This window comes from Crocodylus siamensis, chromosome 3 (genome assembly GCF_052110815.1).
Source record: "Crocodylus siamensis isolate JL-2025a chromosome 3, ASM5211081v1, whole genome shotgun sequence".
Taxonomy (NCBI): Eukaryota; Metazoa; Chordata; order Crocodylia; family Crocodylidae; genus Crocodylus; species Crocodylus siamensis.
Genome location: NC_143397.1, coordinates 157,968,717 through 157,985,080, shown reverse-complemented (window position 1 = coordinate 157,985,080; position 16,364 = coordinate 157,968,717). Strand labels below are relative to the sequence as shown.

Here is a 16,364-nt window from a genome sequence, read left to right as displayed (position 1 = left end):
TATTAATCTTGTAGCAATAAGATAGTTTAAAATAGCAGCCAAACCTATAAGATATCAGAACTCAGAATTTCTGACTGATTTAGTCAACTGTCTTTTTATTTTAGTCTGTTCAATGTTAAGCGGTACCACACGTTTATGTATGTCAGAGGTGTGAAAATCATTTGACCTTATGAGCAATGCAGGACTCATTCACGGGCTGGACAAATGGCGTGGGGCCAGCCCCACAGACGAGGTCAGGCCTATGCCCCCTCCACCCCCCAACCCTCCCCATGCTAGATCCAGAACACAAGGTGCCTGCTGCAGCCAGATCTGGATGCAAGCCACATGTGGCACCCATTCTGGTTGGTCCAAAGCAGATGCTGTGTGCAGTATGGGTCCTGAACTAGCTGAAGGAGGCACTGGACTAACTGAGCCTCCTCTCCACCTTCTGGGACCAGCATTGCCTACTGCACCTCCCCCAGATCAGCTGGAGCAGGTGCTGCATACAGCCTGGATCCCAGACTAGGCAGAATACACACCTCAGGTACTGGATCCAGCATGGGGGGGGCACAGAGAGGGAGGGGAGAGGACTGTTCAGGACTGGTCCCATGTGAGCCAGCACCAGGAACCAGATTAGGTGGCTCTGTACGCTGGATCCTGTCCATGAGCTGTATCTTTGATACTGCTGATGAGTTTAGTGGCAAGAGTCCTTTTTTTTTTTTTTTTTTACAAGTCCGCATAGAAACTCAGCAGGTGCAGTATTTTCATATGATTACAGAAGCATTCTTGACACCCAATATTTTAAGGGTTTCTAGCTACTATACTCCCAAGTCCTGCCTTATGTGAACAGATGCTTTTATACTATACCTGTCAGTAACTGACATGAAGCAGAACAGCAAGGTGTTAGAGAGACCGATGAGTTCTTTCTCCAATCGTTGCCTGATAGTAGTCTGTACATTATCTTTTTCATCCTGTACCTGGGATTCTGGTCGCACAAGAAGATCTAGTAATGAAGTTGGATTCTAAAAAGAAGAACCATGAAAACATTCAAACATTGCAGAATGTGTTTCCTAGTACAATACACAATCTATTGAAAATTTTCTATTCAACTAGTAACAAGTTATGGTGAAGTCTGAGGATGTCATTAACAAGTATTATTTTAAAAACCAAACAAAACCAAACAAAACAAAAATACCAAACCCGAGATTAATAATTTTCTAGTACTTTGGTATCAGGCTAACAGCACTCCTAGGGAAACTCTGGGAACCCTGGCTGTTCCCAGGTTATTTTTCTCCTGAAGTGGCCATTGTTACTCTGAGAAAAAGCCTGAGCATCTCTACACACATGGTTTCTTCTAGGAGAACAGCAACTCTCTCAGGAGAAACTGAAATCTGTACAAAGCCTTTTAAGTATGTTTTTAGTATTGAAAACTTGTTCTGATTTTAAAGCATAATATTATGTATTATGAAGTAATATGATCAAGCAAATACACAGAGAGTTATGCAAGTTATTTTATTGTATTGCAACTCTGACATTACACACAATCTGTACATTTGTTCGTGAACACATACACCAATCAAAACACTTTTCAAACCTTCATCTGTGGTTGGTTTCACAGATGGCATTTTGTACAGTCCACAAGCAATACATTTTCCCAGGTGTATACTTACATTTTTAAGCAGTGTCTCCAAGATCCATTTTAAATGATCCACCTCCAAACTCCTCTTCTGTGCCCTAAGCAACTTGCTTAGAAAACTTATGACATCTGTCAGAAGTTCCTCATCTTCTGTAGAAGCTGGGAGAACTTGCAGAAACCTTTAGTACAAAAGTTCATCATGTTCATGTCTCATGTTCATGTCTAAAGGGCATTACTTGAAATACCAAGTTCCACTAACATGATAAAAAATACTTACACATAAACAGATGTATTGAGCTCTCCATAGGAAGTGTTAAATTTAGATGTCTGAACAGGACTAAAGATAGATCAAACTTCACTAATTTAACTACTGGGAAAAGTGCAGCTCTAAATTATCTGACTTTTTTTCACTAAAAGAGCCGTCATTTGCATAAGTTTTCAATAAACTTACTTAAAATAAGTAAAACACCTAAATTACAGAAATATTGCTGTTTTCGAAATATAAATGTTACCTACTTCACAAACAAAACCAATGTCTTTCCCATATCCTAAACTTTACATTGTGTTTCTTATAACCTCCTCAAAAACAAAAAATTAATCCTGATACTTCAACTGCTTGCAGCAAGCTTCTAAAACAATTTTTTAGAAGGATATTGGCCTCAGGGTAAAGAAATGCCTACAGTATTCCATTAAGATTTAAAGGGGGAAAAAATCATCATTTCCCCTCTTGCATGTATGTGCTCCTGAAGAACATTTTGGCAGCATTCCAAAATTAATTCATCTGAGACATGTAAATATTGTTGTCAAACCAGCAACACAGCATTAGATGTTGCATCTCTCAGGGAGCATCTACACATGCACGAAACTGCGCAGTTGTTACTGTGCAGTAATTTAAAACTTGCTTAAGCAAGTGCCAACTGACTGGGCAGCAACCAGTATTAATACACAGTCCTGATGCCACATGGGTTTTTTCCCATGCTACTGCACTGTAGTGTCTGTGCCACAGTTCATGCCTGCTGACACTATGTTGCCGTAGCAACAAGCAACAGTGACACAACGTCTCGTGTAGACATGGCGTCAGTCACCAAAATTATCCTGCATGTATGGAGGGAGAAAGAAACAAGACTCTCCCCATAACTACTTCTGCCTGCTCCACAGAGTGAGGAAAGGGCCTAGATGGTCTCATCATCCCATCTTTCCTCTGAGTAAACACATGGAACAGGAGCTCTTCCATTAGATGACAAGAGAGCCAGAGTTCCTTGAGATCCATATCTCCAACAGTTCCCAGGATAAAGAAAAGACTTCTTAACTGAAATACCCACATAATTCTTTCAGATCCAGCATCTGCCTTAGCATTGCAATCCCCTAGCTACCTATATCTCATACCTTCCCCACATGGGTTATTCACAAAACTAGCATTTCCTAAATCTTAGGAACATGACTTTTCAATCTAAATAATATTGTTTTAAAATGTGTTCTTTTTTCACATAATATATCATTATGAGGTACTCCTTCCTAACTTGTTACATGTCTTGCATTGACACTTACCTGTTTAATGCTGTTTGCCAAGCCAAGCACTTCAAAGTGGCCCCACAAGACCCAGTACTGAATTTTAAAGTAAGCCTGTCATTTAAAATATAAAAACTCATCCTAGTGACAGCAGCCCTAACTTCCCTGTGGGACACTGCTTGAACAATTGAATTAAGACAATCCTGCAGTCCACTGGCTGTGTGTGTTATCTTCAATGTGAGAATGTCTTCTGAGGATAGCTTTAATGCGTCTAAAAACCTGAAAAGAAATAAAGGAATACAGGGACAGTTAACAACCTGAATCTCTTTAAATGATTTCAATAGGCACTGATTTAATCATTTTCTTCCTATTTCTAATAAGGAAGTAAACTAGTAGTTTTAATAATTTTTTTCTTAATAACCTTTTAAAACTTCAGTGGTTTATTTGCTTGTTTTTAAATGCTGGCTCTTATCAGGAAGCTATTTGAAAGATCATGCAGAAACTAAGTATACAATGCAGACATTTTCCCATTACACAAACACTATTTCTGTATTCAGTAGACTACATAGAAAGGAATTTAGTTTTTGTATTTACTTAAGAACACTCAGAATAAATAAGACTAGACAGATGACAAAGCAGTATGCATGATGGGAGGGGACATGAGGGTGGTGCATTTGTGTTTAAGTTTTTTTGGGGGGGTTGTTTGTTTGTTTGTTTTAGGAGCTCTGAGTCTTGTTTCAGGTGTTCTAAAATAGATGGAGTTTGCAAAAAGAATACACTCTTGTACAACCCAAATAAATCCTTAATGATCTTAACTGGTCTATTGACCTAAAGCAGCTGTCTATGCAGTAGTCCATTTATAATACCCAGTGAAAGCACTGGTTTCTCAGCTGGAACTAAATCAATCTACTTATATATAATGTCAATCAACTGCAAGGCCCCCTGACCTTCCTCCTCACATTCTGATTCATGCAGAGAGTGGCTAGCTCCCAGATCACCCACCCAATCATGAGCTGTCAGGCAGACCTGTGGCGACCCTGCTGCCACAGTAGCTTGAACAGCCCTGGGACTCTAAAGCTGCTCAAGCAGCAGCACAGACTCCAGGAAAAATGAATAATTTGAAGTAGTGACACCAATTATTCCAGACAATCAACATTCTACTGTACTATTTTGGTGGTAATTTTTATGGTATGGACATTTCAAAAATGAACTAAAAACCAAACCCTTTCCACACATATTTGACCTTTTACAAGATGCAACCAGAGAACAATTTGTTATGCTCCTAGACAGCTCAATCCAAATACATTTCTGGTTATACTACATCACCAAAAATGGGATTTGTTTCTCCTCTATTCATAGGCATGGGTTATGGATTATGGTCTCAAGGTGCCTAATAAGATATCCTATGTTAGATGCAACTTGCTAAATTCTCTAAAGCACAAAACAAGGCTGAAAAAAATCATCATGATATGAATATATATATAATGAAACAACTTCTACAACTAAAAGTGCTCATATGTCCCTTAAGTACAACTGGGCTAGTCAAGATCTGAAAAGTAGGGTTGATAAGCCAGTCAATGGACCAGTGGAATAATGTCAACTGACTGGTCAGCTGACCACATTGTCCCATATGGTCACCCTACCATTAAGCCATACAGGACTTCCAGAGCTACTCTGTGCTGACAGAAGAACCAAAAGCAGCATCATAGCCATCTCCTGTGATTGCAAGCATCTCCAAATGCAAGCAGCAAAATACTTGAAGAATTAGTCTCCCGCTAATTTATCCTAATTGCATTTTAAAAACTGACTTTTGTCTTTTTATGATTGCCACATTTTATATGTTTAATTTAATTTGTTATTTTTATAATTGTTGTCTTGATTATACATATGCATTTGCACCAGCGTAACACAGACACTTACAAAAATTCATTACAATTTTTTTTACAATTAAACATTATAGTTACCTGTTACTGTGAAACCAACTTTTTTGTACTTAACATAAGCACTTACCTACTAAAGATTAAGTTCTCCCTCTTCATAGTGTGAATAAATTAATGCTTAATATGTTTGACCATTATCTGATAATATTTGAATGGCCAACTGACCTAGTGTTTTTATTGACCCCACCCCACAGTCATGAACCTACAATATTTTGAAGTGCTTATGGAATGTCATGGATGTTTTCTTGAATTTGTTTTACTGATGAAGTGTATGTAGTCTTTACGTATAAGTCACATCAGATTGTATTTAGCCTTATCATTATGTCTATATGAATTGTGGTATTTGTTATTAATGTAATTTTTTTGTTTCATGTTTTAGCCAAAACCATTTAGGTAGTGCAAAGAATAACTTAAGCATTCTCCCTTACACTTGAGAGAAGTTGTGGAAAATAAAATACACCATCAGGGGGCAAGAAGTTATATGCACAGCATGGGCTTCCCAGGAATCTAGTGGATAATGCGTATAAATAGCAAGATAAGAAACTATAATTAAGCCTTGCCATGAAGTGCTTTGGTGCCTCAGCCAGTAAGCTGGATATTCTAGCTGACAGGAGGAATTACCAGAAACCTTGACAGGAAGGTCAGAGGCTGCTTTTTAACCTGCTGAGCTAAGGAGAAGCTGCATTCTTAGGTTTAAGATGCGGGGTAAAACCAAATTATTGTTCTAATATTTCCTTGTTTATTCTTATTTCTCTGTCAACATTTCAACAAATGGCTACTGATTTCTTTTATTTGCTCTTGGTTTTATAAATAAATCTTTTCATTGTCTTTTATAACTTACTATCATTAGTAGTAAAGGTGATTTCAGAGCATTTGACCATACAGAGAGGCCTTTTCCAAGAAAGGGGGGACTGATTCCTTCTGAGCATGCAGCTGGACAAGAGTGTGATTCTTCTAGCTGGCAAAATTCCCTCTGCTAAGACCTGGCAAAAGCTGGGTGAGGCAGGCAAAGCTGCAACACCATGGATCAGGGAGGTGGTCTATGGAGCACCTGTCTGCTCTCAGTGGTTAAGCAGCAGGCAGTACAGAAGGGTTTGGGACTGAAGGGCACGTCTGAAGGAGTGAGAACACTCTGGGAGCATCTCTCAAAAGATGCATCTGAACATGTCCAGATTCAAGGTATGTCACAGTAACTGCAAAATATTTTAAAACATTGCTAACCAAAGCACATTTAAAAGCTGTGTTAAACCACAATTCAAAGATACAAAGGGCAATTTCTTGATGAACCAACATGGTGCTTACTGTCCATAAAGGAAATAGTTAAGGAATTTTTGTTGCAAATAAATGTTGATCTATTGTTACTTAAAATGACATAGATGCAGAAAAAAGCAACTAAAACCAAGAAGGAGGTGACAATACCAGAATATGTGGATTTCAGATTTAATCTGCTTTTACTGAAATCAAAGGAGTCTCCTCATCAATATCACTAGGAGTAGAATTAGGCTCTAGATTTTGTGTGAAACTGAAATCTAATAAGCTAACAACCCATGGAAATATTCTCTACCATCAACTGAGATATGATCTTTTTCATTGAAAAAACCCCCAAAAAGACAAGATAGTAATCCTGAATCATAAAAAGTCTGGACAACCAAGCAACGAAGTTGCAAAGCTAATTGTGAAGGAAAGCTAAACATCATTTATATTAACTTTTAAAATAGAGATGCAATGGCTTACACTTGTGCTTCGGTTTCATAGTTCAGCAGTTGCAACACATTATCAATCCCATGGTACCAGGACAGATTCCAAGCCATCTTCAGCATGTCTGATACAGGCTTGAAGTTCAAGCATTCAACAGATATTGGCAAGACAAGAATGTTTGGGCTAACAGCATGATGAGTAGTTACTATAACTGGAACATGATACCTTTAGAGAAATTCAGAAAGTCACATTTTTATTACTTAACAGATACATTGAACTTCAAATGAATTCTTCTTTCTGCCATCACAGCCACAACACTCTACCCCTATAAGTTCAGTAAGGTCTCCTCTACACCTTACAGGTATCATACAATTAACTGGTTAATTCTGCAATTACCCTGAGACCAGCTACATGTGCAAAATAGATATCATAACAAAAAGCTCCAACCAACTATAAGGTTAGGTCTCAAAAATATGTGCTAACTTTATAGCCGGTTACTATCTAGCTTTACATTTGTACATGTAGCAGGCTCTACCCTGTCGCTGGGAGCCCTGCCAACTGACAGGGCTCCCAGCCACAGGGATGCACCATGCCCAGTGTGAAACCCCCCCAGGTCTGCTGGATCATGGCAACCACAATCCCCCAGGCTCAGGGGTGCATGAAACCCCAAACCCAAGGGAACATAGCGCCTACAATCCCCCAGACTTGGGGGTGCATGAAACCCCTGGTGATCTCTCAGCCCCGGGGATGTGTGAAGCAGCCCCACGGCTAGAAGCCCCTCAAGAGAGAGGGCTCACAGCTGCAGGAGCTTGCTTCTTGCCAGTACAGGGGGAGCCCTTGTGTGAATCACACATTATATCCCATCATGCCTTTATCTGCACACCTGGAGGGGGTTTACATCAAGATAGATGTTTTGTTTCCACCAGTAAATATTATTTTGGATTTTTGCTTCTGAGAATATTTTTCTACCAGTATGCCATGCAGCAAATATGAAGAGAATATAAATTTCCCAATATAATTAAAGTTTTTTGGGGAAAAGATTCAGAATAAGGGGCTCAAGATAGGTGGGGGGGGAAGAATACTTTTAGTAAAGATGTAGGCTGCAGACAGCACAATCACAAGTGTACAGTGTGGACCTAATAAGCCCATATTATGGATAATATGCAGTTTAACTTACATAGATTGAAATATTCAATATATACATGAATAAGCAGTAGCGTGGGAAAGCAGATTAACGTCTATTAGTCAAGGCCACCAGTAACTGTCTAGGCCAGATGTGGATAACTGGCATTTTTTAAAAGCACTTGCAGTAGTTAAAGTAACAACCCATCTTCCTATTTTATCTTCTGATTAAAAGAACTGATTATGTGCAGCTAATCAGAATCTTATGAGACAACAATATAATCACTTGTTGCCAGTCATGGCCATTTTCAATACGTCTCGATGCAGAAGTGTGGCTAAAACACGAGACCCCAAAAGCCTATATCTGAGTGATCACAGTTACCCTCAGACATACCACCTAAGCTGGTAAGCAAAGGAAAGAAAGTAGTTCACAAGTCCAATGAAACCAGAACAAACAAACAAAGCACAAGGCCTGATACAGGGAATTATACAAGACGACCTTAAATTAGGTCATCCAAATAAACACAGCTTTAACTTAAATACATTCGTAGTAGTAATTAATGTAACCATATGTGTTGGATACTGCTTGGTTATAACAGATACGTATTTCTTGGATGAGCTGTGAAACAAAGCAGCCTTATCAGTGAAGATCATAAACTAAGGTTAAAAGACAAGAAGGTGGCAAGCAACATTCCATGATGGTAAAGAAAACAGATAAGAAATTATCTCTTCTGGAATCATAATTTTAACAGGCACATAAATCCCACCTAGCTGACACCTTCCCAGTTCCTAGGAGAACTGGTTCAGTTCAGTCACAAAAGTTTTAGTAAAGCAAAGACAACAGAATAAAACCAAACATTTATATTAGAATGAGCCATGTAAGTGTAAGGTACAGACTGGAGGGAAAATTGGAGAGCTCTAAAAATTCAATAAGACCTGCTGCCAGTCTGCACAATACCATCTTCCTGAGTCTTTCCAGCTGATGTAAGTGAAAATTTGTATATTGATGTGGATAGCTAGAAAGGCATTGGAATAGTTGTACGTTTGTGTGCTTTGGGGTAAGATAATTAAAGTCAGGCTATTGATTTGTCTCTTGCCTCTTTTTTAACCTGGGTAATAGTAATTAAGAGAATTGTAGCTGTACCTTAGTTCTGTATCTAAACTTGCAGAAGAGGGTCTCATCATAAGTCTGCAAAGGGAAGTTAGTGTACTTAAACCTATGGCTCCAATTTACATTCTAAGGCACAAAAGCTCTCTTAACGATCGTGATGGGAGTTAGTGAAGAATCACTAATAAATGGCAAATTCTCAAGTTTAATATGCACTAACTTCCCTGAATAAACAAGTTTCTCTTGCATACCGATTCATTTAAAAATAATCACTTGTGTAAACCTACTTCGTAAAAGCAGAAAAAAAATGACACAAATGACTTGGAGACCCACTGCAAATGAGCAAGTAAACAAACTGGGCTAAATCATCATAAAATGATTGTTAATTTGAATTTTTGTTTAACTTCACTTTTAACTGCTTTTAGTACAGTTACACCATCTAATTTCACTAGTGCACTTTATATGACTATACAGTATAACTGTTTTATATTTTATAAACAAAAAGTTTTGAACAAGAAAACCTCCTGATGGCATTTTAAGCTTTTAATGGAAATGCAAGAGAGACCAGCAACTACAATCAGTATTTATGTGAATTTTAAAAATGTACAGGGTAGTAAGATTCCTTTGCATTTTTCATTTATGTCTTAGAAATCCTTCCATCATTGGCTAACAGAATATAGAAAGAAATAAAATTGATTGTAAAGAAACTCACCGTCTAACAACAGCAACAGGCAAACTAAAGGTCAGTTGGCTAGAATATATATCACTGGATATACTGGCCCTGGAAGAAAAATATATTTATATCTATTAGGACCTGATTTTAGCTGTGGATTTTTTACTAAGTCTCTACTGTACTTTATTACCCAGAATTAATAGTCAGTTCTTGCTGCCTATGGATTGATTCATCATCCATCCTATTAGCTTATAGAATATATGTTGTATGTGTGTGCTGTATAAAAGTAAAATGATATACAAAAGCATTATGCTCAGTTTAAATTGCTTTACTATGAGGAAGGACAGAAGTAGCAACTCTTTCCAATAAGTTTTAAATATATAAACTGTAAGAGAATACTAACTTTTCTCCCAGTGAGTTTTAAGCACTGAAAGACTTAAAGCTTTTATTTTGTAATAACATCAGTTTTTTTAGACAGGACAACTACTACAATGTGTCAGTATGTCCATATTTTCTTTCAATATTAAGAAACAGAAAATGAAGCATTTCAACCAGTTTTGAAGTGTCCAAAAGTAGCCCAAGTGCTCCAATACACCTCTTGAAATGAAGCTATTTTGAAGCATTTTGCTTCTTACTATGTCTGCATGAGAACAGGGATCTCATAGCTCCTTAATAATCCAAGAGTACTCCACTCTCCCCTGCCTTCACACTCCACAGGGAAGAAAGGAAGAGCAGTATGAATCATCTGAGGCTGCTGGCAGATGTTAAGTCAGTTGCATGACTGGGGTTGGAGGAATTTTATGCCCCATTCCCCGAACTGCATGACCTGCCATGCCATATGTGCATGGCAGGTCACACAAATCTGGGAATTAACCTCAGCTGCATGGGAAATTAACCTCAGGCATCCCACAGGGATAAAGCAGAGGGAAGTCAAGTTTGGGATCCAAAGCTGCCCCTAGCCCACTCACCTGAGTGTTGGAATTCAGCATCTGCCAGCCCCGGTCCTGGTTCAGACCCAGGTTATCTTCTGTTTGATTCTCAAGATCAGGCAGAGGGGGGCTGTATGCCAGATCCCAGAGCTGCCCCAAGCCTTGAAGCTTGCTAAGGTCCAACACCTTAAAAAGCTTTAAAGATTGTGCGCAGGCAAGGCTCCTTAAGTTCCTGGGTTCTGGCAAGCTCACATCCTGATGATGACAATCAGCTGTCAGTATTGGAACCAGGGCAGCAAACAGACAGATTTCAGACCCTGGGCTGCCCAGGTCCTAGTGGTGACGATCAGCTGACTGTCAACATTAGGATGATGGGGCATGTCACATGTTCAATTTATGGAGCCATACAAAGCAGCCACTAAGTTGTTATGCTTTCTAAAAATATCTTTGTGGCTGGTTTGCCATTTTATAATGCCATAAATTGTAGGAATGTATGGACAGTTGTGATTTATAGCATGATTAATACATTAATTGCACCAAAAATATAACATGTGGCAGGGGCTTGACAGACAGCCTTACAGACTGCTCAGCTGGATCCCAGCTGCTCTAGCACTCAGAGTGCTTCAGGCCACAAGTCTGGAGCCACTAGTCACTACAGCCATCTACAGCGCCCTCTGGTTGGAGACGGCAGAGTTGCTGGCAGCTGCAAGGATTTTAAAATGCTCCAGCCAGGGGTAGAACAGAACCTGTACGTCTGGCAGCTGAAATGCTATATTTCGTAAACACTTCAGAGTCCTTTACACTTGGAAACATTTCAAATGCTACATTTGTCTGCACCCAGACCTTCCTACTGAGGTTTGCCTTTACGAAGAGGGTATGTTCAACTGAGGTTTGTCGTTACGAAAAGGGTATGTTATCACACAACAAGAACTTTTGCAATAATACTGATAAAACTGTTGATGATTACTGACTTCTAATCAAGTATTTACATTGTGGTAGCAACTATAGAGGCCTCAGTAATATAAGGACACCAGTGTACTAGACACTGTACAAACATGATCAAAGAGTTTATCAAGCCATTAAAGTGGTTATATTTCCATTAGAAACTACTGCATGGATGATCATAGCTTTGGATGATCTAGGTGGTGATGATCCTGCTTTGAGCAGGGGGTTGGACTAGATGACCCGAGGTCTGTTCCAACCATAATTTTCTATGATTTTATGATCATAGAATGTGTTGTCAAGGTAGATAATATAAAAAGTTTTCATTTACTTAACAGCTAAATCAATACGGTTGACACTACATGGGCAAAAATGTCTAATTTCAGAAGCATAATGTCACCCTTTAGAACTTAATCTGAAATACACCGACATCAAGAAAGAAATACCATAATATATGATTGGGCTTTAGAACTGGCCTTACATCACTGGATATTTATCCAATGTCAAAAAAATACAAATTTGGGAAATGCATAAATTGTGACTAAAAGGATTTGCTTTTGCATTTACTGCTGTCAAAAAAAATCCTAATTCTGGTAAAAAGGTATTTTCAGGTATAGAATTTAAAAAAAAAAAGAAAACCCTATACGTTACCATGTTTCTTTTCTTGACACTTCATCAAACAACAGAAGAAAAAGCAATACTGCAGTTTCAGTCAGGACAGCGCAATTATCTTGGAATATCAAGGATACTGAATAAAACAAAGTATATTTAAAATGTACTCTAAGAAGGCACTAGCATTTGATAATATATAAAATTCTGCATCATTGACTTCAGTAGCAATTTTGCCATCAACTTCAAGGGGAAAAAAATTTATAACTTAAAAGAACAAATGAACTAACTGTTTAAAATGCAATGCCATCTGAAGTAACTACATCAGGAGTTCTCAACCTTTTTAGGCTGAGGACCGGCAAGCCACAGACCAGAAGTGGCCAGCATACTGTGGGCAGGTAGCAAACCCTTTTTTATACTCAGTATTTATACTCAGTATAAAAAAGGGTTGGCTGCCAGTGCACAATATGCCAGTCATCTCCAGTCTACAGTTTGCTGGTCTGCGGTCACTTCCGGTCTGGCAGTGAGCCCTCTTGAGTGAGGACTGGCAGTCAACCTTTTGTGGCCCAGCACCACGCCACAGCCTGGGGGTTGGAACCCCCTGAACTATATCACCAAACCACCAACCCAACATCCTTAAACATTTTTTCCTAGTAAAAATCTAATCATATTTTAAACATAAAGATGTATTATCAATAGAAGTTTTTCTAAGTCACCTCTGAATAGCATGAGCAGGACAGCAGGCTGCTGTGTTAATGACAGACGTGTCACTGGATCAGCATATACAAGCTTTCGTAAAAGTGTAAGACACGGTAAGACTATACATTCCATGACCTGCAGGGGGAAAAGCAATATTAATCTAGATTTCTCTCTATCCAGTTCCTTAGGACTAGGAGAAAACTGCCATCCTACAAAAAATGTATACTGTTTATAAGTCAATAGTAGAGAGACCTATAAAAAATTGTCAAATCAGAGAGACCTATAAAATTGTTAGCCATCACACTGGCCTCAGAAAAAAGCAGGGTGTCGTATGGAATTTCTTCTACTGTTTAACAGGCTCTTTCTGGAGCCAGCCTCTTGAAGCCCATAGTCCTCTTTGAATGTTTGTTTCAAAGAGGCCAATTTTTTTAGACCCATGACTGTAAACAGAAAGAGTGACAATAAGTCTATTAAAGATACATATTTATGTTAATAGAGCTCTATCTTGTAAAAATATATGAACTAAAGACATATGGCCTTATGTAGCCCTTTTTATTTGTTGATGCAAAATGTTATACAATCCTGGTTGACTTATGGGGAAACTTTAGAGCAGGTAAAGGAAATTATTTGCTCATGGTGAACAGAACAGTTGAACAGCCAGAATAGAACCAAAGTTCTTTCAATATGTAAGAACACCACATATCCACAGTTTGTTCAGGGAATACAAAGGAACCAAGTTGGTATCTTTTTTGCAGATCAAGAAATACACTATTCTATTACTTTGTTTGCCTGAAGTTCAATATTTAAGGATATGCTTTGTGAACTCTATTATCACTGAAAGATAAAAATTCCATTTGATAGTTAATAGATCAAAATACTGCTTATGTGCAATAGAAAGAAACACTTGCAGCACTGTATCTAGCTGCTCCCAAAGGTTTCTTAAGAACTGTGCTCTTCCCCAAAAACCCCTTCTATTCACAAGCGCCCTTTCCTAACAGATGCTTACATTTTTTTCTTTTAAGAAGTTTTAATACTTTTATATTTCAACACACATTCCCACAAACTATTGTAAATTAAGTTCTTTTAATGCACTATAATGGTAAAAATCCAAGAGCTTAAAAATGCCCCTGAAATGTCAACTGGAATCTTGCCAATTTTGCTCAGGGTTGAGATACACTGATGGGGAACTTTCTACTCATACATACTCTACAAATAAAAAATGCCGTTCTCCAGAGCTGCCTAATTGCTTTCTTTTTTTCTTGTTAAGGTGACTGATATAACATAGCAAAATGCTAAATGTTCCAGTCATATACCTCTTCAAAGTCTTCACTTGGTAGGTAAATTTAGACTTTTTGTATTGTTTAAGCATTTTTTAATATTATAAAGATAAGGACTTCCTATGACAGGAAATCCATTTGCCTCCCCACCTCAAACTCTCAATCACCTTCAGGGCATATAGCCAAAAAAAGAAGACAATCAACCAAACAGAAGCACAAATGGTAATGACAAGCTCCCACAGATCTCACAAACACTAAAGCTTTTAAAAGTGCTCGTGTGACTCCTACCTAGGCATCAAAACAGCAACCCAAAAGGCCTCTGCTCAAACTCCCCCCACCCCACTTCAAATGTACTAGGCACTTCTTTGACTTGAAAGTTCCATAGGCATTCGCAACTCTGTTTCTGTGAATGGACAGAAATGCTCTGACTGGACCAGCCAGATGCATAGTTCTCACCTAACTTCTGCATTGCAGCAGGGTGCAAGTGAAGTCAGGTTTAAGAACTTAGAGGCACACCCAGAGCACTTCTAGACACCAACAGAATGAAGCCCTCACAAATGCAATTAGAGCTACTGTAGGTAGTGGCATCCTATTGATTACAGCAGGCCTCTCCTAATTATTTTGGCTACATGGGCTAAATCTGAACTGCGGGGATTCTCATGGCCCAGATAACCCACCTCTGGTGGCAGGCCAGTGGCTTGTTGGTATTTTCTGCAACAGTGGAATACCATATTTGCTTGCATATCACATTTGCCTTCCCTCAAAAAGAACAGGCTTTCAAAATCAAGGTACATGTCTTAAATGGGGTAGCTAATTTTCTACCCAGAATAAAAGCATGGAGATGTAAGATGGCTGCTACACCTTTCCCTTCTCTTCTCTCTAGCAGCTGCATGGAGTGAGAGTCCAGCAAGGGCAGATCCAGAGCAGTACGGTGCAGATGCATTCCCTCTTTTGATTCCTGCTCTATCCAAGGTTTAAAGGCCTTGATCCTTGCCCAAACTCCTGCCTGCCCTAGACCTGTTCCTTGCTCCTGCCTAGTTCCTACCTGTGCCTTACCTAGTCTGAACCAATACTCCTGCTTGGATCCTTGCCCTGCACCTGCCTGCCTCTTCTTCTAGTGACTGATTGTTCCTGCCCTCCCTGTCCCAGAGTGTTCGTGTCTCCAGCCTTGACAAGTAATAGCCTACCTTGACCCTGATTCTTTTGCAACCCCCAGCTTGAGACCTCCGACTTGACCCAGCTTGACTTCAATGTCCTCTATGGTAGCCCCTGCTCTAACACATGCTCTTTGGATCAATCATCTACATCCTAGTCCACCCTGACAATCATGAATGCAAAAAAGGGTGTAGCACATAGGTTTCAGTATTATTCAGTTTTTTACATCAGATAGTCTGCCTTGAAACTGAACCTATCTGAAAGGCAACAGGCCTTGTAATATTTAGGACACTATCTTGTTTATATCCACATTGTCTGCAATCAAGCTTGAGACACGTTCTTTACAATAAATGCCTGCTGGTTATTAACTGCAACCTATTTCAGAACTGGACTTTAGAGGCAGAATTTAACCTCTAACAGTATCATGTGTAACAGTTTGAATCTTTTCAAATTACTTTTCAGTCCTCAATCAGGGAGAGGTCAGAAGTTCTGCCCATCAAAATTAAGATAAATCTTATGCATCGTTAGTGTGGTTCTGAGCTAAATTACAGTGTAATAGACTGTTTTCATAATTGTAACTTAACAAGAGACTTCACATACAGCATGACGATTCTTAGATGCTTGTATTCTGCATAGGTGCAATGCTCTAAAGTGCATTATGCTTAGGAGAATAGAAGGATAAGGTTCTTTTGCTTTTGTTGAACACTTACAGGCACAAACATTTACCTTGCCATCCCGGTGTACACATTCAGTCAGGTAAGCATGTATCTTATCTATCACACCCCATTTTTTCATGATGTCATGCAACTTAGTATCTGGAAGAAAAAGGGGGAGGCAGGGGGCAGAGAGATTCAAGACAGTTCTGCAACAGCTTTATATTTTGCTTTTGGTTGTTGGGCCACAAGTTATTTTAATGCTGTGGAGCAGTGTTATTTTTATGAGCTTGTATTCTACAACCTCTCCCACACAAGCATAGCTCAGGCAATAACAATGCAAGCTTTTCTATAACCTCTTGGATCTCTGCACACTATGGAAAAATATAGACATCTATTCAATATCTAACCTCATTATGGAGACTGAAAATGTGC

General features: G+C 38.9%; 1 protein-coding gene across 4 annotated transcripts in view; it reads right to left on the bottom strand.

Annotated features, from left to right (window-relative positions):
* Positions 1-16,364, bottom strand: part of RTTN (rotatin) — a 154,887-nt gene that overhangs the window by 77,730 nt on the left and 60,793 nt on the right. For all 4 annotated transcript variants that reach the window (XR_016441379.1, XM_090039589.1, XM_090039590.1 and 1 more), the window contains exons 20-27: positions 16,003-16,091; positions 12,862-12,979; positions 12,188-12,284; positions 9,705-9,773; positions 6,799-6,987; positions 3,164-3,403; positions 1,650-1,794; positions 847-1,001 (exon numbers count right to left, since the gene is read on the bottom strand). Coding sequence is in view for 3 of the 4 variants with exons in the window: in XM_090039589.1 (XP_089895715.1) it covers positions 847-1,001; positions 1,650-1,794; positions 3,164-3,403; positions 6,799-6,987; positions 9,705-9,773; positions 12,188-12,284; positions 12,862-12,979; positions 16,003-16,091 (1,102 nt within the window). In the remaining variant the exon portion in view is untranslated. The remainder of the gene's footprint in view (positions 1-846; positions 1,002-1,649; positions 1,795-3,163; positions 3,404-6,798; positions 6,988-9,704; positions 9,774-12,187; positions 12,285-12,861; positions 12,980-16,002; positions 16,092-16,364) is intronic.